This window comes from Cynara cardunculus (assembly GCF_001531365.2).
Source record: "Cynara cardunculus var. scolymus isolate 2C chromosome LG 3, CcrdV1, whole genome shotgun sequence".
Classification (NCBI taxonomy): domain Eukaryota; kingdom Viridiplantae; phylum Streptophyta; class Magnoliopsida; order Asterales; family Asteraceae; genus Cynara; species Cynara cardunculus.
Genome location: NC_037530.1, coordinates 31826963 through 31851648, shown reverse-complemented (window position 1 = coordinate 31851648; position 24686 = coordinate 31826963). Strand labels below are relative to the sequence as shown.

General features: G+C 36.4%; 2 protein-coding genes across 6 annotated transcripts; one reads left to right on the top strand and one right to left on the bottom strand.

Moving 5' to 3' along the window:
• The first annotated feature begins 5 nt into the window (after nt 1-5).
• Nucleotides 6-16434, top strand: LOC112509762 (rab9 effector protein with kelch motifs-like). Of its 5 annotated transcripts, none has more exons than XR_003068849.1 (12): nt 6-324; nt 1412-1561; nt 2444-2611; nt 2792-2944; nt 3077-3229; nt 3692-3856; nt 5048-5236; nt 6701-6887; nt 6982-7132; nt 15087-15177; nt 15462-15592; nt 15717-15807. XR_003068849.1 is itself a non-coding variant. In XM_025114884.1 (12 exons), exons 1-11 carry the CDS (start codon nt 168-170, stop codon nt 15779-15781), a joined length of 1629 nt encoding a protein of 542 aa, XP_024970652.1. In that variant the 5' UTR covers nt 6-167; the 3' UTR covers nt 15782-15822; nt 16277-16434. The 5 variants fall into 5 exon arrangements, 3 of the variants coding, with proteins under 3 accessions (XP_024970652.1, XP_024970651.1, XP_024970653.1); XR_003068848.1 differs by having other exon boundaries at nt 15453-15592; XM_025114884.1 differs by lacking the exon at nt 15462-15592 and adding an exon at nt 16277-16434 and having other exon boundaries at nt 15717-15822.
• A 128-nt stretch (nt 16435-16562) lies between these two features.
• LOC112509763 (protein SPIRAL1-like 2) lies at nt 16563-18746 on the bottom strand. The gene is made up of 3 exons (XM_025114886.1): nt 18665-18746; nt 16915-17206; nt 16563-16837 (listed from the first exon to the last, which is right to left on the bottom strand). The coding sequence occupies exons 2-3, from the start codon at nt 17176-17178 to the stop codon at nt 16751-16753; spliced, it is 351 nt and encodes a 116-aa protein (XP_024970654.1). The 5' UTR covers nt 17179-17206; nt 18665-18746; the 3' UTR covers nt 16563-16750.
• Between the last annotated feature and the right edge of the window lie 5940 nt (nt 18747-24686).

The following is a 24686-nucleotide window of genomic DNA, read 5'->3' as shown; positions in this document are numbered from 1 at the left end:
GAACACGATCTCACATATCCCAACAGATGCCTCAAACCTTAAACCCAAATCTTTCCAAATCAAAACATCTCTTAAACAACAGCAATCTCAATCAAGAAAAACCTTGTCATTAGCCCTAAGTTCACTACAAGTTTAGCACATTTTTGCAGTGATTGGTTATAAAGAAGATGATGAGGTGGGAGAAATTGGAGATACATAGAGGAGGGCCGGGGAAGAGATGGGGACACACGTGCAACGCCGTTCGTGGCGGTCAGCTGCTCTACATCTTTGGTGGTTATGGCGAAGACAACACCCAGACTAACAAAGTTCACGTCTATGAAACCAGTAGGTTTTTTTTGGTTTCTATTATTGATATTATCGATTTAAGTGAAAATTACGGTTTATGAATGTTTGTATGGTATGCATATTGCATATTTGTTAAATATGAAGTCCTTTATAAGGGGTTGGTGCCCTGTTTATATTAGAGAGGAGGTGCATCTCAGATTGTATCTAGAACTAATAACCGCAAAATTACTGTTTCCTATTAAGATAGGGATTATTTGTTATTGCAATTTAAGGTATCATTATGTGAACCGGCTGCTTTAAAACGATAAATAACTTCTATGAAGCATATAAAATGGTTTATGTGAAAACAAAATTCAAATAATTATGAGTTAAGCAGAGTTAAGTTGCTAGAGGGAACATTATTTGGATAAAGGATTTGCTAAAGGGAATTGTGTTTTGAGTCTGTGGTTCAATACTTCATTATGGGTTTTCTTTGTAGTAATTGAATCCCTAATTGGTAGTATTAATTGGTTATTCAAATCCTAATTCATATGATGGAATTCTTTCAACTGGTTCTAGTGTGCAAATAACATGCAGGAAAATGTTAAATGGGTTCTGGATGCAAATTGGTCCCCATGAGGATTGGGTGTGTGCTACGCCCAATGCTAATCCTAAGCGCCTTAGAAGTCATATCTTTTATTGATGATTGCTAGTGATATTTTAGTTTGATCAAGATGATTGCTAGTTTTTCTTTCTTTATACCTATGTTTTATTTCTTTAATATACCCAAAGTTCCTTTTCTGATAGTAATCATTCTATAAATTTTTTGATGGATTTAAATGCTTGAATGGTCTTTGTCAAGCTACTGTTTTCTATTTCCTTCAATAAATAACACACACATAAAACCTGTATTTTGGTATTTTTTAAATGCTGAACTGAAACACATATATGTACGCTCATGATTGGATTTGACAAAAAAGGAGATTAATTTCAGAGGCGCGAAGGCACGTCTTTTATGCGTTTGCTTGATTGCTTCAACTCAAGTCGCACATTATTTATTTGGTAAAATGTGCAAATATTGTGTATAGAGTTGATTCAAGGGATCATGTTAGGATTTGCTCATTTGATTTCTTTTTGCTTTTATAAGCTACAAGGACGTGGAGCGAACCTGATATGCAGGGCACACTGCCTGTGCCAAGAGATAGCCACAGCTGCACCACCGTTGGAGATAAGTTGTTTGTATTTGGGGGCACAGATGGGAACATACCTCTTAAGGATTTGCATATTTTGGACACCTGTGAGTTGCTACCCTAGTACCCTCCTGCATTTGCATATGTTTAACGTTGAACAGTTCATTGGTGTGTTGGGTCGATAACACATATGGGCAACTGTCTTGACTTCGTGAATACTAGATGCTGATGAAGCATAAGAAGAAATGTGGGTTTCTAGTCCACAATCTCATACTCTAATTGCTTGGGTAGAAGAAGTAATCGCAAACCAAAGGGTCGTTGGCCCAGCGGTACCTGGGTGACTGGTAGAGTCCAACCTCCTAGGAGGTCAAGGGTTTAAACCTCACCAAAGGTGAGGGGTGTGCACAAGTAATTGCTATATAAATATTTATACTTAAAAAAAAGAAGTAATCACAAGGGAAGCTTTTTGTAGCACCCATAATTTTCTCGATTAGTTATGTCAACATGTTAGATATACTTGTGTTTTTCTATCTTGTATGTGGCTGATATATGTTTCAAAGCAGAATCAATGTGATTCTTTATGGTTTCAATTGCTGTCAACTTGTCCTTGGTTGTCCAATATCTTATGCCTGGATGTAACACAATATCTTTATCAAATCAACAACAGAATTAACCACTAAGAACACATTTTGGTGTTTCCTTGTAACATCTTTTGTTTCTTTCACCACCAGTGTATGACTGTCTAAGTAGCTATTCATTGTACCTCAAGGAACACTATAGATGATTGCAGAGTGGCGTTTCTGTAAGTTTTCTATAGCACAGTGATCAGAGATCAAAACCATGATTTGTTTTCTTTTGTTGGTGCAACTATTTGAGTTTCCATTAAAGCTCCAAGATCATTGTTCGTTTGTCTATTCTCATTTTTTCTACTGCATATTTACATGGAACAAATGTTTTATGTAAGTGTCGATATGATCTGATATTATCAGCCACAAATACATGGATGGCACCATATGTAAGAGGGGACGGTCCAGAAGCACGAGAAGGCCACAGTGCTGCGCTTATTGGCAAAAGACTCTTCATCTTTGGGGGATGCGGAAAGTCTTTTGACACTCCCGTTGAAGAATATTTTGATGATTTATACATATTAAATACAGGTTAGTGTTCTGATCAGACTCTCTCCATAACAATTGATGACATTTACGTCTTTTCTTGAGGCTGTGAGCCTGTGACCATTCTGAATATTTTTTCACTCGCACAAAATCAGCTTTGTCACAATAACATTATGTGCCCGTCGACTTTGTAATGGAGATTGACGATTTTATCCATATTTTCAGAGACAATGGTATGGAAACGGGTAGCTACAACTGGAATTCCGCCGGCGAAGCGTAACAGCCATACTTGTGTCTCATGGAAAAACAAAATTATTGTGATTGGTGGGGAAGATACCCAGAACTATTATATGTCTGATGTCCAGATGCTTGATACAGGTTTCAAAGTTTGACCAGCTATACCTATGTTTTGAAGTCCGTGGTTACAGATTTTGCTGACCTTGTTCACATGAGTTGATCGAGGTTTATGGTTGATCTAAAGTTACCTAATATATGCTTTCTTCTTCATAGATACTCTTACATGGACAAAGTTGGTAACCAATGGTGAGCTGTTGCCACCTAGAGCTGGTCATACAACAATTGCGTTGGGCAAGAACTTGTTTGTCTTTGGAGGTTTTACTGATGCTGAAGACCTGTATGATGACTTATATATGTTTGATCTTGGTATGTAGTTGAAATGTCGTTAGGATAATGAAAATCTAGCATAGTGTTTTGATCTGTCTCGACCTAAATTAAGAATTTTTTGCAACTAGGGTGTGCTTACTAATGAACAAGACTAAGATGGCCACTTGACATCTGCTGCACTCACACAACACGTATTGTTTCTGAGTTGACCTTGGCAAACTACAAACATAAGAATATTCTGTCTGCACTTGCCTTCTTTATGGTAAAATAGACAATTGAGTAACTTTTTAGGTCAATCGCTTCCATTTTGTTTGAGGTCCATCAAGGTTTTGTTTAAGGTTTTGTATGTGGAAGTAACGTGTATAGCATGCAGAATCATCAATAAGGCTCCTTTCTCCATTTCCATGCATGGAGAACATAAATAGACACCTGATTACCACTTTCCCTGCATTGAGTTTTTTCTCCTATGATTTTGACACTTAATAATGCTTGTTTGTGCAGAAACTTTTAGCTGGACCAAGGTTATGACAACAGGAGAGGGGCCTTCTGCCAGATTTTCTATGGCTGGGAGCACTTTACATCCGCAGCTTGGGGGTGTTCTTATATTCATGGGTGGTTGCAATAAGAGTCTTGAGGCGCTTGACGACATGTTCTACCTATTCACAGGTTTAACCCTTTGTGTGAATTGCACACGGCACCTTACGTTCTAACGATAATTGCAATTGTGACTATCTGTTTTTCATGATTTGGTTACCTATATCTATCCTCTGTAGTCTGTAGTGATGTCTGCCATGCCGTTAGCATGATATGGACCACCCAAAAACATAGAATCATTGCCAGAGACGGAAAGAACTCGAGAAGGGTTCTGAATGTGATTAGACTTGCATAAACCCCATCCTTTCTTCTATCTTATATTTCTGTACCACACAAACATCAATAGCGATAATCCTTTGGCAGATTAAATGCTGGCGATGGGGGGACTGATTATGAATTATATATAGATCTTTCTGCAATGTGTCTTCTTGATGAATTATAACTTGATCCTTCCTGGGGAATCATTAGCAAATTACATGAGTGAAAATTTGTAGTTTTGGTAAAAAGATGTCAGGTGAGACAATAAAATTGAGATGTTGGCATGCTTAAGGCTTTGGTGCGAGGTAGATCGAGTGTATGAAGGATGTTTTGGGTAGAATGAGATGACAAATGGTACATTGAGATCTTCTGTTTGTTGTTGGGAACCAAATAATGAACGGCATCTTGTGCTGAATTGTGTATACCATGGGCAAGGGGAGAGGGGAACGGGAAGAAGGTCGTTAGCTTTTTCCATAATGTAATTTCATCATCATATTGGGTTATTATGCACACGTTTTTTTGTTGAGGCTTGAAGTTTTCTCATATCTGCAAGCAACTGAGCAGAAATTTTAGTGGAAGTATTGGTGGTTCTGAATGTTTTGTGAAAACCAGAGGTGCACCAGTCCAGCATAGTCACATAGTTGGAATATTGAGATTTGTATGTATGTATGCCTGTGAGGTAGATATAATCATGTGTGTTGATTCACAAACAGGGGGTTGATCTTTCTGATATATTGCACTAAATACTATTCTATTTTTTCATAGACAGAGCATTCTTTGTTTTCTTTTATCAAGGAGGTACATATAGGGACAACCCAGGTTAACAAAAAACTTGGGTGACAATTGCAATTACAAAAACACCTATGGTATATAATTCAGTTCTCCTTTTATCCAGATTTGGTTTTTCTCCCCATCTTTTATAAATTGCTAGATTTGGTTGAGAAATTCTTTAGTTATATTGCCTTGTGTGCCTATAACATCATGCTAAACTGATGTGGATTTTAGGACTTGCTAGTGACAATGAGCGAGATGAAAGAAAACTAGAGAAGTTATCTTTGAGGAAGCAGTTAAGGTTAAAGAGTCAAGAGCAACAAACTATGACTCCTGTGTGTGATAGCACAATGATTGGCATGGAGAAGAGTCCTAATGCCAACACTCCCATGACCATGCCAAGTCATATCCAAACGCAATCAAGTATGATGCTCTACCATCTCTTACGTTACAGGTGCTATAACATATTATTGCTTGCATCATGTGGCTTTAATTGTCCTGTTGCTGAATTTTTATGTGCTTTTCGTCATGTCTCAAGCCAATGTGGTTTTCTGTGCTGCAAATGTTCCTCCCCTTGCACCCCTCTGTGTGTGTATCCCTCCTTTCTGTATGTGTCTCCTCAAATGTTAGTATTGTAGTTTCAGGAACTGAAAAGATGGCAGTTATTGCCTGTCTTATCCTGTTGTTGAATTTATTAATGCTTTTTTTCATGGAATGCCTTATAACAGAATTCTTTGAAATCATTGGCTGCTTATATTTTCATGCATGCAAGTATTTTTTGCGTTGTAAGGCGGTAATTGTAGTTTTAATGGTTGAAAAAAGAGCATATTTCAATAGCTTTGGTCTCCACCACTAGTCTATATATCCTGTAAACTATAAGAGTTTCAATAGCATTGGCAAAACTTTCATATTTCATGGGAAACTTTTTAGTTTGTTTTACAAGTTATCTTTTCTTTATGTCATCTCTATGGAGGTCTTACTATATCTCATCTTAGAACTTATGATTCAAACATGAGGAATCTTGATCCTGTGGATGCATGACTCCGAGTCAGGTATGATGTCTTCGGCTCGTCCTAGGATGGCCACCTGTTTTGGAATCCTTGGCCATCGTGTGAAAGAACCCCTTTAAGGGAGGTGCTACTTGTGTGAATTGTGTTGACTTCACTATCTCATCTTACTTTGTTAGCATCTGGGAAGTCAATAGTGGTGCTAAAGCGGTCAGTGGTCCTCAACTGCTACAATTTTTCATTATCATGGTACAAAATTGCGGTGCCGCTAAGCTTGGTGTGATCTGCAGTGATTTGACTGTGGTTTGCTGCTATTTGATTTGTTTGGATGTGTGACTTGGTGCTTTGATTTTGAGACCATCATGGAAAACTTCATGTTTTGATGCTGAAACTTGAAACTTCATGTTTTTATTGCATACTACTATTAGATATGTATCACATATATTAAATACTGCATATATATATATCTATTAAATGAAAATACTCTTTTTTTTGCTATATCACTGCTATAACCGCCATAGCAAATCTTGTTCCCTACTCTGATAACATCACAACTGCTTAGATTAGCATAACAAGGGACATAGCCTACAACAATGCAATGCTCTGTTTGAGTATAGTCAATAGACATTCATGTTTTGTTTTTGTTGGTGATAATGTTTTGCCTATCATCACTACTGCAAGTATCTTGTGGCTACTAAATATACATTCTGGAACCTGATAGGGTAATGAGCTAAGCTGCATATCCAGGTTACGCAGTTTACAGAAATCTGATGATATTTAGTCATATAGTAGCAGATGCTAAAACAGTGGAGCATAGATCTCTTTCGGCTTCAAGGAGAGCTTTTCTGCATGTCTGAAGTTCAAATTGTTCAATTTGCAGACAGACAGAATATCTATCTAAATGAATATCATAATCCGCATGGGAAGAGAACATTTCAAGCGAAAGTCACAAAGAACATTACAAATTGCTATACCATTGAGACGGTTATAGATGGGAAGCCTCTGCGTGGAGTTTTATTCTCCAACAACATAGGCTCCAAGAAAGCCGCTGCTGATGACTTAAGAAGGTTAAAGATCTCATTTGTTCTAAACCTATATCTGATAAGTTGATGCACTAAACAGTCATTTAATATTCATGGTTTTGGGTTCTATAAACAACAGGAAAAGAGTTGCAGTTGACAGTGGCAAAAAAGGTTTTGAGCATGTTATGATGGATAATGCAAAAAGACCTGAACACCAGATGCAAGGCGCTACTTCTGCTGCTTCTGATATGAAGACACCGGCAGCTTCTAATGTCTCTCCGCCCCACGAGGTTAACACAATGTTATATGTATGAGTGATAATGCATCTTTATATTTCTAGGTCTGCGTTATTGGAATGTTTGCGATGATAAGGAATATTATAAGTCATATAATATCATGGTGCTTTAAGAAGCATTCTTCTATCCAACAGCATATGCAAGCTGCTGTTGCTTCAGAAATGAAGAAACCCTGCATCTATATTTCTCTGCTGCATGACACTTGATATTCTTTTTTTATCTTTCTGGTGATCTCAAATGCAAGTTTTTATTTTTGACATAGAGGGGGTCATTTTGCTTTTCTTTCCTTTCTATCTTTTTTCTTCTTTACAATTGGCACTTGTTATTTTTCTATCCTAGAGCAGTCTATGGAAGCTCTAACCCTGACTTCGAGCTATTCAATTCACTTGCTTTTGGCCTTCTGGAATTTTCATTAATGTTAAGATGTCTTCAATGGGAACAATCACCAAATTATTAACAATAAGGGAAGAAACAAGGTGCATAATTAATTGGAGAGGGGGACCGGGATAGGAATGGATACATGAATCACATAAGTGCTGGATTTCCTTTTAGCTGTCTTTTCAGTACTGAGAATCTAAAAATTTAATAACTGAAGACTGAAAAAAGAAGATTGCTTTTAGCTTGGGGCTAGTTTAGCATCATCCTTGGCATTTCTTCACAATTTCTCTCTCTATACACAACCAGACAGCCACCAACTACATCAAGAATCTGGGCTGCCCTTTTATTTGCAAAGTGCGGTTAGACTCCCTTCATTGCCCATCTGTTTTCTCCACCATAATCTGTTAACATATAGACAAATAGAAGAAAACAATGGCTGTCTTAAGATGGTATTTTACAAGGAATAACAGGGACAATTATATTATTAAGCTTGTTGTGCAATTATATGTTGACATATAGAGAGCTGGGAAAGGACAATGACCATACTTGGCTGCTAAGGAATGATTGGGGAATTATACTCTGCCCGTGGTGTGATAATTATCGTTTAGACAACTTGGAAAGTCAAGACCATTGGTCCTTTGCTTAAGACAGTGGTTGATAAGGAACAATTGGGAAAATTATATTCTCCATCTTGCAATGAAATAATCTATTGGCTTATAGAGAACTTGGAGATGACAATGAACATTGTAGGACAAAGCCTGTAAGGAACGATCAGGAAAGTTATATCTGAAGCTTGCTATGTAATAATTTGTAGACGCATGATAACTGTAATCACTCACAAAGGTGATATATTTCTCATTCAAAATTGAAGAAACTTTACATTAATACATATATAACAAAGGAAATTATACTGTCACTCTAAGAAAGGGAAATCCTAAGTTGCTATATCTAACACTCCTCAAGTTGAAGCGAAGATGTTAATCATGCCCAACTTGCTAGAAATAAAATCTATTTGTGCCTTCCGTATTGGCTTTGTCAGAATGTCTGCAAGCTGGTACACTGTCCTGATGTGTACCGGTTGAATTGATGGAGGGTCTGTCTGAGTTCCCACAACACGGTCTATGATAAGATGACAATCAACCCCTCAATATGTTTGGTCTTCTCATGGAATACTTGATTCTTGGCTATATGAATAACTGATTGGTTATCACAATACAGTCTCATCAAGTCGTCTATAATTACTCCAAGCTCACTTAGAAGCCTCCTTACCCACGTCATTTAGCATGACACATTTGTCATGGCTTTGTACTCTGAGTCAGCACTTGATTGGGAGACAGTATGTTGTTTCTTGCTTTTCCAAGAAACCAAGGGGCCGCTTGCCAAATGCTTACGGGAAGTGCTTAGCGGTAAAATTCAACACTATGACTTACTTACCGGGTAAGATTTTAGTCCACAAAAACGGTACAACAATTTACCCGGTAAACGCTAACTATGGTAAGAGACGACGACCCTTACTTATCGGGTAAGACTTTCGGTCCTTGCCTTTGCTCTTACCGGGTAAGATTTTTGGTCCTTGGCATATGCATCCGGTTAGGTAATGTGACTTGGTAAGTGCTTACCCGGGTTAGTGTTTGGTAAACGGCCCCTAAGTTTCCTCCAATGAATACACGATCCCCGGTAGTCGATCTCGTAGAAACAGGCAACCAGCCCAATCTGTATCCAAGAAACCAGATATCCTCCCATCTTCTTCTTTAGTGAATGCACCCACTTGGCAGTGACCCTGAGCTGAATAGACTATCCTTAAGCCTGGTGTGGTCTTTAAGATACCTCAAAACACGAAGTGCTGCATCTTAATGACCTGTATAAGGAGCGGGCATGAACTGGCTCAGAACACTAACCGAAAATGATATATCTGGTCGAGTAACTGTCAAATAGTTTAACTTTCCAACCAGTCTCTTGTATCTCTTTGGATCCTTCATTGGATTTCCATCATCTGGAAGAAGCTTTATATTTGCAAGCATTGGATTGTCCACCGGTTTACATCACAATAGACCACACTTAGTAAGCATATCAAGAACATATTTTCGTTGAGCTAGAAGAATCCCCTGTGGAGATCGAGATACTTCTATCCTGAGGAAGTAACGGAGCCGTCCAAGATCAGTAACTTGAAACTGAATCTGTAGAAATTGTTCAACTTTGAAATTTCGGTGTTATCATCTCTGGTGATAATAATGTCATCTACATAGACCACTAGAATGATTCGTCGAGCGTCATGGGTCTAAAGAACACAAAATAATCCTGATAGCTGCGAGTCAAACCAAACACCTGGAGAACATCTGAAAAACGTCCAAACCATGCTCTAGGGGACTACTTGAGACCATACAGTGAATGTTGTAGTTGACATACCTTTGCCGCCTTCTCCTCAATAACAAACCCAAGCAGTTGTTCCATGTACACCTCCTCCTCAAGAATATCATTAAGAAAGACATTCTTGACATCCATTGGATGAAGCGGTCGTGATTAATGGCTGCCAAAGCTATACAAATTCGAACATAAGACATCTTGTTCATCAGAAGAAAGTCTCATCGTAGTCAACCCCATAAGCCTAAGAATAACCTTTGCAACTAAGCGAACTTTCAAACGGTGCAATGAACCATCAGGATTAAGTTTTACTGTGAATACCCATTTACAACTGAGTTTTCGCTTCCCATGAGGAAGGTGTGTCGAATCCCATGTATGATTCTTTTCTAAGGCATCCATCTCCTCTTGCATTGGCATTGCTTTAAACCACCCAAGATAATTAAGGGTCTCAATCACATTTTTGGGGACAATATAGGTGTCAATGGATGTTGTGGCACACAGACTCTGAGGAGAGATAAGAGTAGGTAAGCTAATCATGGATTGGATATCGGGTACATGGTCATGTGCCTTATCGGAAGGCAATTGGATTATTGTGCAGAGGGCATCAGGTGGTAAAGGTGTATTGGGTACTGAGTTGGAGACTATATCAATAGGCGATGATATGTGTGTATCAATAGGCGATGATATGTGTGTCTCAGGCATACAACAAAGGAAACCTATTTAAGGAAATTATACTATCACACTAAGAAAGGGAAATCCTAATTTATTATATCAAACAATAACTAGGTCTAGGAAGGACAATGGTGGCTGCTTTGGAAGAATGGCCTAGGAAACTATTCTCAGACTTGTTATGTAGCAATTCATTGGCTCATAGGTATTCAGAAAATATAATGTATGTTGCTTAGATAGTGTCTAGGTAAGGAGAAACCATGGCAACTATATTCTTAAGCATGTGTTGTAACAATTTGATGCGTACAAGACATCTAGAACAAGGCAATGGCCGGAGTAAGACATCTAGAAAAAGGCAATGACCGGTGTAAGACTACTAGGAAAAGGCGACTGCCACTTAGAATAGTGGCTCGTAAGGAACAATTAAGCAAATTATATTGCCAAGCTTCTGGTGTAATAACTTGTTGACATATAGATAATTGGGTTAGGACAATGATCATTGCTCAACGTGTTGAGATGGAAACATTTGTGCAATTTGCTTCTCAAGCTTGTGCAATAACTTGCAAGGTAGTTAATGTGCACCCCATTGTGCAAGGCACAATTCAGCAAAGAAAAGAAATAAATTTTGGGAAATCCTATGAAATTACTTTGACTTCATAACATCAATTAGTATGTCTAATAAGAAGCAAATGAACAACAAAAGTAGATTCAACATTGAAAAGTACATATACTGATATACAAAAAAGTTTGTAAATTTCAATAGTAGAAAGCTTAATGGCCATATTAATAAAATCTTCCTGAAGACTTTGTGCAGCAAAGAGTTTTAATTGGTACAATGCTTGAATAGATAGTACACAAGGTTCTATGCAAAAGGATGGAAGCTCCAACATTAAAATTTTTTGGATGTATAACAAAGTCCAACATTTTCAAGGGGCAAGAGCATAATGGTTGTTAAATACCTGTATTTTTATTGTTCGTTGTGTAAACGTGTATCCGTACGGGTTTGCGTTTTTTCGAACATCTCTGACAAGGTTCTTTGGGATCATCATGTATTCATGTTCCAAGAAGAGTTACTAGAAATGAAAATATCACGTGAGGGATCTCCTACAAATGTTAAGAGACCGTAAATAAATGCCTCAAGCCTATTTCAAGCCTCCTAATTTACGGTACTCGCTCATTTGGGGCACACTATAACCTACAAGAACTTCATATGAGAGAACTTAGAGGAGATGAGGGGTTTGAGGAAGGCGAGATGAAATCCACTCTCTCCATGATAAACTTTCTAAACAACCTTTCAACAAAGTTTGATTTTTATATGAAGTGAAGGCTTGTTGCCTCCAGCACTCTACGGTCAATGAATGTCTTGAAGATTTTGTAATAAATTTTTGTGTTGGGATTAGTTTTGCCAATTTCATTTCAACTTGAAACTTGTTGGTCATGGGCTAACCGTTGGCACTCTAGAGGGACCTTTTCATCCTCCTTAGCGTCTTTTCCCGTTCTGCTAAACGGTATCTTCTTTGATTGCCATCTCCGCTTCTGCATCTAAGCTAGACACCTTTTCATGGCACCGTAGATTATAGATCACACTATACCAGCACTTTTGTTGGTTATTAATCAATTGGAGTAGTTGTCACCCTTCACTCACATGCCGCGGTTGTCAATGGACAACCAACCAGCCAAAGAGTTGTTGATGATGCGTCATCATGTTGTCTATTCACCTCATGCACATCATCATCATTTGAGGTCTCAAGGGACCATTCAAGTAACCTCCATTCCCTATTTAACCAAGCTCATTGCTATTTTTCTCACCTCCTGATGTTACCCAATCTGCTGTTAACACCAAAATTTTCTTTAACAAGAATTTACGCAAGGCATCCCCAAAGTGACGGTGTGAGTTTATTTGAGTGGTTGTGAACACCTGGTCAACCCAAAATCACCAATCAATTCACACCAATCCAAGAGTTTTTAGATTAATGTTGTCACCTTATTCCCATACCAAGTATGTCGAATGACATTCAGTGGACGATATGGCCTAGGCATGAAATTGCCTAACTATCATGAGGTGAGAGTGTTCTTGTTTGAAAAATAAATGGAACCTTCCCAAAAAATGTGTACTTCAAAAAGTTGGACTAGTAGCTAACATGCAAAGAGGTTGATGGGAAGAGAGACAAATGAGATTTGTTGACCCCATTCTTCTGAATTAGTGATGTCTGTGTCGTTAAGGCAAGCCATGACATTGGTCATGGGGAGAAGAGGCTTCCTATGAGGTATATCTATGAAGCTATGGACACCCCAAAGGAGGCTATTACAAAGTTTAAATATTAAATAAGGCAGATACTGGGAAGTGTTTGAAACAATCAATTAGAAATGGGATCTCCAACTTTATTAGCTATTGCATGCAGCTGGTTACTTTTTGATTAACATATCACAATTTTTTTTTATAATTCCAAGTCCTATGTTATATACAATTGTGTCAAAAATGAAAGAACAAGATGGGTCAGGGTTAGGATGGATATGGACTGCGGTGGTCGGGGCTGGGCCAGTTATGGGTAGAAGAGAAGCAGGGGGAGGAGTGGATACAAGATGCAAGATGAATATTGGGGAATTGTTCAGCCTCGTATATGCTTTATTGCCTTCCCTACTCCTATAGTACTGGAACAAAGGAGCTTGGCCTAGCAAGCACTTCTACATTACTCTATTTCAATCTTAATATGATTGTATACTAATTGTTTCAACTAGAAACTTTTTCGAAAATTGTAATTCTTTTATATAGGCTTAATATAATATAGTAGAATATCCAACATATAGCCTATTGTTCCATAATAGACTTTGTGAACTTATATATTTATACGCGCTAAAATACTTTGTAACACATTAATTTTAGAAATATATACATTAATGTGTTTGTGTCTCATCTTTTTTGTATTTAATATAATGGAAACAACTTGATCTGAATTTGATATAATACATTTAAGTCATTTCATATTTCTGAATTAAACAACACATCTCTTTGATTTGATACTTGACTACTCGAACCACCTGATTTTCTGTCAACCGAGGTTTGAGCATTAGATAATAGCTTGGTATATTTAATTTCTTCAACAAGTTTAACGACTCTAACAACTCTATTTTCCAGTGACAAAATATGTAAACAATGGTGGTGTAACATGAGCACTGATGTTTTATTGATATGCTGTGAAAGGACACAAGGATGGATAAGATGGAAATGAGGATATTCAGGAGCACGGTGGGTGGCTTTGGTTAACTTAAGCACCAATGTTTTATTGATATCACTTGAGGTCTTTGGGTATCTTCATGACTTTATTGGAGATCCTTTAGAGAGTGACTGAGAGGGAGGTTAGTGTTGGGAGGATTAGAGAAAGCCAATATTAGCATTGGAGGAAGTAATCGTGAGAGACAAAGGATTGGAAAATATATCCAAGGAAACCAACCTTCTGGTAGGAAACCATAGAAGGTTGCCATTATTGTTGAAGAGCCTTGATTCGTTCATCACTTCTAATTTCCTTTTCATATCAGTTTTCTTAGCATACCTTAACGTGTTTCAAAATAAAAGGCTTGTTGTTTTAGGGTTTAAGTTTGTGAATGTTCATCTTGATTTGACTCAGTTGTAGCTTTTTTGTTCAACATATCAGATCAAAAGGCTGCTAGCCAGCCTTTATTCATTCTCTCTCTCTCTCTTGCCAAGAAACTTGTTTTTGTAATTTCTGGTTGCTTCAATCCACGTTGTTTTACACACCCACACTCTCTTGCTCTCTCCCTGAGATGCTCTCCCAGCTTGTCTTTGTTTCAGTGAGCTATAACAACTTTTTACCCTACTATGTTTATGTCTACATGAAAATGAAGTATGTGAAACTGTGGGCTTGAAAGCACACCACTAAAGAAATTCTATATTTGTGGATCTGTGACATGTGTTTTGAGATATTGTACTAGTCTACAGAGGGATGCCTCCGGGGAATGATAATGCAACTTTATTTATAGTGAATGAGTTATAGTCCTCCAGGAAGAAACAAGATGAGAGAATAAACGCTTCATTCTGCAATGGTACACATCAACTACTTAAAAGTAAGTATAGTGACATTGATGCACCTTTTCATTGGGAGACAACCCTTTTTATCATTTTTACTATTGTGTTCCAAAGTAGATGTAAAATTATGTGAGATCAATAGATAGTTAAATCCATCGTCTTTCAGTACCCCTCTGCCCATCTTCCATTCGAAACTGCCCATGCTTCTTGAAACGACCACCTTTCCCCGTCTTGATTTCCCCAAAAGATATGCTCTTCTTTCCTTTTCTAGTTACAAGTGTAGCCTTTCCTGTTAACACATTAGATGCTTTAAGCCATATTTGCATTTCCATTTACTTATACTTCTATATGTGATTAAACACATATAGCATTTCCTTTTTGCATTCATAAAAGGTTGCACATGATCTTGATAATCTAATTCTATCTGTTAGTCAAAAATTGTAGTCTCCATCCCTTGAATACGTATCACCTTATGACTCTGCAACTAATATGCAGGTTTCAGGAGGTAGAAAGTCATCTTTGGAATTTAACAGGATGAATACATCAACCGCAGCTGAAGATACTGCCAATTCTATTCCTAACCATGGTATAAACTTCTTTTTTACCTCTTTAGGATTTTATAACATTTTATTATGCTCTGACATCTATTTGGTTGCTCTAGAAATTTGTTATGTAAACTTGAATCCCTAATTTTGTAGTACAAACCAAATTAAGCTCTCATTTGCTTTTGTTGTTGGGTAACTTCACCTTTTTAGATTTCTTTTAATTAGATGCTGGATCCTTCTCCTTTCTCTATTAGCATTAGAAGCAGTAAATTGTTTGAGATTCAGACGCAAGTCAGATTGTATGAAATTTGAGTAGATCTATTAGGTGGAAATTTATTGGAACCAAGTTGGTTGCACAAACATGCCTACTCAAGGAGGTTCAGATGAGAATGACAAAAAGGTTAACAGTCAAATGAGATGATCCACAAATGGGGAAAGAAGTTGCATTCCAAAAGGGTACCTGGCATGTTTTCTTGTGATATGCTGTCATGGACTTTTTGGGTTTTCCTTATATACATATATATATATTCAGTATCCACGTGCATGAGATGAAATTTCTTTGCCTCATTTGCGGTTGCAGATGGTCAATCTCAGCCCATGACTGCAGAAGAACATGGTCTGTTGAGTCCTCCTACACAAGTATGACTTTTTTTTGTTGCAGAAATTGATCAAGTCTTGTTTACAAGGTTAGTTCAGACTTCAGACTCAGCATATCTATAATTTCCTTTATTCCTAAAGTTAGGGTGTATCTGCAAGTTTAAAACATAGAGACAAAGGACTTCCAGTTTCTGACTTTCAATTGCATGGAAGTTCATTAAGCTGAGTTTTCTCCAAAACTCTCTTCCTAAATGTGGGAAGAAAGATTTGGTTTTCAGGACCAATTGTAATGAAAATGGAATAGGCTTTCTTAAGTTCAAAACCTTTGTTTAGTATGTAACATCTCAAAGATTTAAATACTTTCTTTTTTATCTAAATTCGACTAGGATTCAAGTTCTGCTGGAGTTGATATATTTTTTTTAAATGTTAATTAAGCAAAAATATTTTTTTAGAAGGCTTATAATATCTAAAATACGTAATCGATTAAAAAAATATCATAAATTGTACAAATCCTGTAACGATCATGAAGCTCCTGTTTTGTAGGTGGTTGCTGAAGAGTAGTCATGATCGATCGGTATATAAAACACCAAAATGCAGTCTCTTTATCGCTTGCAGGGGTTGCATTTTATAACATCAACAATGTAACATCTATCTTTCTTCGTTAGGAACCTGTTTAATTTTGAACATTTGTATACATTGAGCCAGCCCTCGTCCCTTTTTTATACGGTTCAGTTTCTCAATCCCTGATGTAACTCAACAGTGAATTCGTATGTAACATCTATTACCACGAATCCTTTTTTGTAAGGTTTTGCATTGCATATCTGGAGTATTTTTTTGAAGTCCCAAACCATTCATTCCTTAATTACTGCATGCATATTCAACCAAAGAACATGATTGCATTACAAAAATATATAACAAAACAAGTACCAAGAAACGGAAAGCAGTCTTTAGACCATATTAACCAGACAGCAGACAACAGTTCTTCGTTCTTGTATTCTAGAATGATAATGATTCATGTCAATTCGCATTGCTACCACCACCAAACAGGTAACCCAAAGAAGACCCACCACCGGGTGCTGCATGAACCTTGGTTGAAGGCCGATCCTGCCCATGCCATTTTCATCTAGATTATACTTGTATGAATCGTGCGATAAAGTAAGTGAAAGTGAATAAATCATTACCGTGAGGAAGTTGCCAGTGTTCTGACCCTCAGCTCGGAAATAGTTGTTTGCCTGGCTACCCTGCTGGATCCCAGCAGGAATCTGTTTCGTAATATCTAGCTGGGGTATGGTGGCTGTAGGTTTAGGAGGTGGCTCATTGGAAGCGGCAACATGTACCTGGCTCACAGGAGCTGCAACCGCAGCCTCTCCGGGTTTTGCCTCTCCACTTCCAAACAGGTAGTTAAGCGAACTCTGTCCCCCACCACTGCTCACTCCGCGACCCATGATCTTTGCTTTCAAATTCAGCAAGAAGCTGCTTGAAGATGAAAGAAATCATAGTAAGCAATAAGCACCAAAAAAGAACTTTCAAGCCCAACCCAATGGTCCAGAAAAAAAAAACAGAACCACAAATCGAATGCATTATGCCAATTAACATGCGACAGCTCAACGTTCTCAGAAGCTAATAATATATTACAACTTCAAAATATATTATGCATATTTTTTGAGAGCATGATCACACCAAAAGGTCGATTGCTAGAAATTATTTTTCCTTGAACACTGAAGAGATTACTTTTCAGAAGATAATGATCAAGATCATTAAGTCGTTAAGCGTTGTGAGGATAATCAACTAAAACTGCTGTGATCATGTCCTGGTAATAGCTTAGTAACTGACATAATATAATCAAGTCCTAGGAGTTGCAATACACCAAAAGCAGGTAAACATCTATCTGATAAACAAGGTCTTCTTACATCCAACCATTTGTCTCTCATTTGTGTTTTCCAGGTTTTGCTTCTATTTTTTTTTTTGGGGGGGGGGGGGGGGGGTCTGAGAGGGGCTATTCTATCCGTAATATGATCTGTTCAGGGTCGATCCACAACTACTTCCAAGTTGGAACACCAACCAAAATCAATAGAGCATATAGAATGTCGAAGACCTTTCCGATTAGGCTGGCATATGCTTCAAAAAGAAAGAAACAGAAAAAGGGTAGCAATTGCAGACTGCAGGTGAACTTTAGGTGCAACCTTAAAGTGGGAGATGAATTTCAACTTGTCTTTATAGACATTAGGGTATTTACATCACAAGAGAAACAAAGAAGCTGCAAGTTAGATACACAGTTTTCTTAACAGAAAATCTCTTTAATCAGCCAAGAGGAGAAATAGTAAAGTGATCTAATTATCTAAACCTAGGTCACCCACATTTGGGTGAAACCAAAAAGATTATTAGGTCAGCTCTTGGGTTCTGCTTTGATTGATTCTGCATCCTAATTAATAAGCTAATTTGAAAACAAGATCACTTCCATTTATGCATAAATTTCTAATATCCAGCTTTAAACATCATGATTAAAGACCATGCTAGAAAACGACAAGCCCATAGAAAACCACCACGACAACGCATGTATGGGGGCAACAATTTTTAGGGCACCAAACAACCTTTCTTCTTCAAAAATCACAACAGATTCATTCGCCAGTACAATTATCAAATGTAAAACATCATAAAACAACAAATTCCACCAATATAAACCAGCACCATATACCTTAAAAGAACTCTAAACAAAAACAACAGACAATGTCAATTAACACTTAACATCCGCCACACAGATAATTTTGCTCTAACACACACCAAATTCCATATCCGCCATGGATTTGAAACTAGATACCAAAATGCAACACAATTCAAGTACCAACAGTTGTATTTCTCTACGAATCTGTTAAATATAACCCAAAAAAAATCGAGCAGCAACAGTGAAATGCAGAGTGAGAAACCACTAACCGGCGTGCGTCTTGGGTCAGATCTAGATCGAAGCGAAGATAGAGTAGAAGAACAGTTGTCGGTGTATATATTGTGACCCCCCGCCGCCCAAATCTATCGAACTTGAATATTAAACCGGATCCCCGGTTCGTTACTGTATCCGGGTTTATCGGGTTATCCCTTTTCGCAGGTACGGATTTTTCAAAACTTGGTATGGTATCATATTTTTTTACGTGTCATGTATCAATTAATTATAATAAATTATAATTATAATTAAGTGGTCATTTACTAAATACTTATCTCATAAGCGTTTACTGATAAAATTTAACACTATCATTTATTTATTGGATAAGATTTTAGTCCATCAAAACGTATCGTATGCAACAATTTACCCGGTAAGCGCTTATCGTAGTAAGAGTCGTTGCCCTCACTTACCGGGTAAGACTCTTAGTCCTTGTCTTGCTTTTACTGGATAAGATTATTGGTATTTACTATATTTATCTAGTAAGGTAATGTGACTTGGTGTTTACTTACGCAAGTAAGCGTTTGGTAGACGACCCCTAAATCTAAATGCAATAAAACTCATGAACATTCAAATAACATGTTGACATGTGATGTATCACTTGTTCTTACATAAACAAGCATTCAGTAACATTCAAATAATACAAACGTCGATGGATAGTGAATGTATGAACAAGTCACTAAGGTCGAATTGATTGATTTGTCTTGGTATAAAATTGACATTTTTATAGCGTAATTGTTGTTTGATCTACAACTTTGGTATGTTACATTCAGGTCCCTGGATTTTGTTTAATTCACATTTCCCTCCTTTTTTCACAAATTTTTATATCAGTCTTGAATTTGAAAACGAAATAATTTGATTTCGACCTCCCTCGGTATCTATCATTCATAAATAAAACGATATCTAAAAATATATACAATTTTATGGAAAATGAAATTTCATTATAAATTATAAATATATTAAAATAAACAAGGTTTTTATATAAGAACCCATAATATTATGTTAATTGTAAGAAACAATGTATCATGTGTTATTTCATATGATTTTTTTCATCTATGCCTTCGATTTAATGTATTGATTAACATATATTTATTTCACAATATGAGTCTTTTTATATGTGTGTGAAACAAATAATACAACTAAAAAGTTTGACATTGTGAACCGAATACATGAAACAAACATATGTTAATCAATACATTAAATTCTAGTTTTAAATGAAGAAAAAATCATAGGAAACAATATATTACGATAATATTCCTCACACTTATCATAATATAGAGTGTTCTCAAACGATTAAGTCCAAAATAAATGGTATTTAAATAAGATGTATTTTTACCAGACAAAACTTACTTTCAAAAACTTAATTAAGGGGCCGTTTACTAAACGCTTATCTGGTAAGTGCTTACCGGACAATTTTCCTCACCAGATGTACATGGCAAGGGCCAAAAATCTTACCTGGTAAGAGCGACGATAATGATTGAGAGTCTTACCCGGTAAGTAAGAGTGACGACTCTTATCCGGGTAAGCGCTTACCGGGTAATTGTTGCATATGATACCATTTTGATGTACTACAATTTTATCCGATAAAATAAATTATAGTGTTGACTCCGATCGGTAGTGGTGGCCAAAAACCGGTCCCAGGCCGGGCCGGTCCTGATCGATCCCAAGGTTCCACATAACCGGTTACGGGGTCTCGGTCCCAACTGGTCCCGATATTAAAAAATTATCTTTTTTTAATTTCCTTTTTAATGATATTTTTTAATACATTATAAAATTTGTAATTAAGTCACTCAAATACACTTTAAAAATACATTTTAATATAATTAAAATTATGTTGTCTTAAAAAAATACATTATAAAATTATTTTAAAATATATTTATTTATAAAATTATCTTAATTTTCGGGTCGGGCAGCATAACCGGTCCCGGTCGGTCTTGGTCCCACGAAACTACCAAAAACCCCAACCGGTCCCGGTTTTTGGTCCCATAACCGGTCCTTACCGGGCCGGATCGGTCCTTTGCCGGTCCCGGTTCCGGTCCTCCGGCAGTCCCGGGCTGGGTCGGGCCGGTTTGGCCATCACTACCTACCAATAAACATTTACCGGATAAGCATTTGGATAAAACGGTCCTAAGTTAGTATTTACGACATAACATTGTAAATAAGAAACTCTATTAATTTTTTATTTCAAACTTTTTTTTCATGAATTTATTTTTGCTAAATATTAGTCATTTAGAAAATATTTAATAATAAAATATTAAAAACCAAAAAATCACCTACAATCTACTAATAGCAACCACATGGGATGTTTTGGCCAACCCTATGGCATACAAACACAAGTGTCCATTTCATATTAAACATTGTGTTTTTTTTTTCCTTTTTAAGGAGTGGTTATTGTTTATAATAAAGTCCAAATGTATATTTTTATTATTATTATTATGATTATGATTATGATTGATAAGATTGAACTCATATATTAAATGTGATTCATACCTTTCGTTTTGTTAATAAACGAGAAATTAACGCGAATAATGATAAAACCGAGTTAAACCCACATGCTCATATTGGGAAAACACGGGTTACCAACCATACAAGATTAATTAAGAGCCTTCGGTTACATTCCAAATACCACCACATCACACGAATAAAATCAACATCACGGTTTCGTCTTTAATCCCGATGTGTGCTTGAACGGAAGATGCAATTAAATGCTTGATTTTAGACATGTTTCTACGAGATAGTGGAAGACGCGAAGAATGGAATCCAAGAACATGCTATGAATTTGGTACAAGTGAAAGAGTTGTTGTAATCGAACTCATGGAAGGACTCGCAACAGGAATTAAGGAAGTCTGCTTCTCACTCGAAACATGACCTTTGTGCAATAATTGAAGGGAGGCCGACAATGGAAAGAACTCAGCTTCAGAATCTTTATGTCGGACTTTTCAATGGTGTCAACAGATTGGTTATAATGTCATAAATAAGGATTTACAAAGTGCATGTAGTTTTCAGTGTTTTAATTGATAATCATGCTATCCAACTTGAAGGATAAACCAAATTATTCAATACAAGTTGAGGACTAGATTTTAGAGGTTCGAGCCATCCACTACAAAAATTAATACTTTCAGCAAAGGGAAAAACCATTGACAACGTTAGATTTGTTGATGATTTGTCGCCGAAAACTGGGTTATTGATACAATCATCAATGGGTCTTGAATGACAACTTTCATCGACAGGATGGGAAGAACCACCAACAATTTTGCTACAAATACTTTTGGAGGCGGATTTGCAATGGTAACTTTCAATTGACGACATATTTTACTGAATGAATTAGGATCGCCATATTTTCAAAAGATTCCGACAAATAACACACATAAGGAAACATCAATGGCTTCCAACTGGCCCAATAACCGTAGGATATCCATCGGAAAGTCGTCGATGATATTTTTTAATTATTTAAAATATTCATCTTTTCATGTATTAAAAGCCTATTTTCTGTATATATTGCATCAAATGAATACAATCAAATTTACAAAATTCTATTAAAACGTTTCAATAAAAAAAAGAACTGTGTTTCAGTCAAAACACATTAACTAACTAGGGGGACGAGGATGGGGAGGGAGAGGAAGGGGGCCTCTTTTAGAGATCAACTCCTTGTTTCTAGACTGATCATCCTCGTCGCTAGAGTTTTCCGCTTTACGTGCTTGACCTCCACCTCGGCTACAATTGTTGCTCATAACGAGTTTTTCACCTTCCACTTGAAACATAATGATTGTGCTTCAAACATGTCCATAATGAGTTTACACACACACACATATGTAGAGGGCCAGTCCTAGGATTTTTGATACCTTGTGCGAAAATAATAAAAAATGCCCCTAAGCCTATTTTTTTAAGCCAATAAAACATACAATCTTTTAAAAAGTTTAGAACTTATTCAAGTTAAGTGTCTCATCTCCATCTTGATTTTTATTATTATAATAAAAAAAATACAAGGTGGGGTGGGCGGGGGTTATAAAAACCAAAACTCCGAATACAAAATATAGAATGATAAAAGAATAAAATCATGGATTAAGATCGTGTTTCCTTTTTTTTTTTTTTCCAGTTTTTCCTTTTCCAAATTGGAATTAGCAAAATAGAAACTTTATTTCAATACATGGGACTTAAAAGACAAAGAAAACTATAATTAATTTTTAACTAAGATAGTAAATTACATCCAAATTACTGTCATAGTAAGCAAAAAGTAAAACTCAAAAGTTACAAGTCTAACGACTAAAGGCTAAGGGTCTATTTGTTATCATCTTAATAAGCTTAATGAAACTAACAGCTTATTCGCTCAACTATGGATGACTGTTTCATATTGACTTAGTTAATGATATATAAAGTGACTTATCCAGTAAGCTTCTAGGGGAGCTTTATATAGAAAGACAAGTTTTTTTTTTCTTCCAAACATGTCTCTTCCAATTAAAAAAAATGCCCCTTACATCTGCGAAAAAACTCTTTCAAACAAAAAAAAAATTCCAACTTATACAAACAGATTAATTATACAAACAACTTTATTCATATAGAACTTAATAAAAAACCAATCAAACGGCCTTTAAATCTAATGCGATAATGTCAAACCTCAAAGTAAACAAAGTTCAAAAGATTAATAATAAATTGTAAAATTCATAATCTGTGTTACTGTGCATTGCAAAGAACAAGTGCCCAATAATTAAAACAATATCACAATATGTTGTTAATGTTGTACAGTGTGCTCCAGCTATGTTGATAATGATGTGTTCATGTGCATTGAAAATTTTATTTCTCATATATTTCAATATGCAAGAGGAAGACTCATCATCAAAATGACAAAAGCCCTTTAGCCTTAGCCTAGTAAGTTAGTAACCCACACCATCATATGACCCAACTTTATAATTATCAATTAGAATTTAGATTTTTTTTGCAAAAAGATTTAAATATTCATAAATCATAATATGACTCACACAACAACTCGGTAAGTTCAACTAACAATAGAAATCAGTCATTCGAGATTTCCATCTTTGATTTCTTGAATCTAATTTCATGATCATTAATCGGCTGGAAAGAGAACTCCATACATTGAAAATCGAAATCTTTGAAGAATAATAGAAATTAGATTGAGTTATTGGAATGATGACGTTAACAGGTTCACGATGTGCAGTCAGTATTCATCACTACTAAGGCCTGTTTTTATAGTTAAAGGTCAGTTGTCCAATTCCTAAATTATTAAACCCAAAACTAGTAAACCACAATGGTGGTGCCTGATTGGTTTGAGCTTGACTCCAAAGGTCAAAAGTATCAGGAGGTCTTAAGTTCAAATCCAAGGAGGAATAAAAATTCCGTTATGGCCAAAGAGGTTCAAATGCGGTGACTCCGGGCTATCTGCAAAGCAGGTGGTCGCCCTGGGATTAATCGGCTCGCATAGCGGGTTGGATATCCAGGTTAATAAAAAAAAACCCAAAACTAGTAATAGATGATAGTTTGATGCCCCTTTAGGCTTTGATGCCCTGTGCGGCTGCACGGGCTGTACGTGGCCAAAGTCGGCCCTGTATATGTGTGTGTGTATATATAGGAGTGATCATATGAAAACCGCTCTCATTTGTGTAAACCGTGCAAACCACCTTCATTCGTCGATTTCATTTTTTAATCTTATGAAATTTTTTCATGAAATTGTTTAATCTTGTGAAATTGTTTCATATAATACTTTTTTTTGATGAAGTTGTTTCATATATGGTTGTGAAATTGTTTCATATAATACTTTTTTTTGATGAAGTTGTTTCATATATGGTTGTGAAATTGTTTCATATAATACTTAATGAAACTGTTTTATATATTTCTCTAAAATTAATGAAACTGTTTCATTTATTTCTCTAAAATTAAAATAATGAAGATGATAATATCTATGATTAACACCCTTCACAATAAAAATGGTTAATCAACCTCTCATAATTACAAAAAAATGAACAAAATGAAAATTTATGATTGGTTGAATAAGGTTTTCACAGTTTT

Bases quoted from the DNA above. Each gene is read 5' to 3' on its own strand.
- LOC112509762 (XM_025114883.1), top strand. From the start codon at position 168: ATGATGAGGTGGGAGAAATTGGAGATACATAGAGGAGGGCCGGGGAAG. The intron at 3,857-5,047 runs GTTTAACCCTTT...TGTGGATTTTAG, and splicing joins CATGTTCTACCTATTCACAG to GACTTGCTAGTGACAATGAG. The intron at 7,133-15,086 runs GTTAACACAATG...ACTAATATGCAG, and splicing joins ATGTCTCTCCGCCCCACGAG to GTTTCAGGAGGTAGAAAGTC.
- LOC112509763 (XM_025114886.1), bottom strand. From the start codon at position 17,178: ATGGGTCGCGGAGTGAGCAGTGGTGGGGGACAGAGTTCGCTTAACTAC. The intron at 16,838-16,914 runs GTAATGATTTAT...TGGCATGGGCAG, and splicing joins ACACTGGCAACTTCCTCACG to GATCGGCCTTCAACCAAGGT.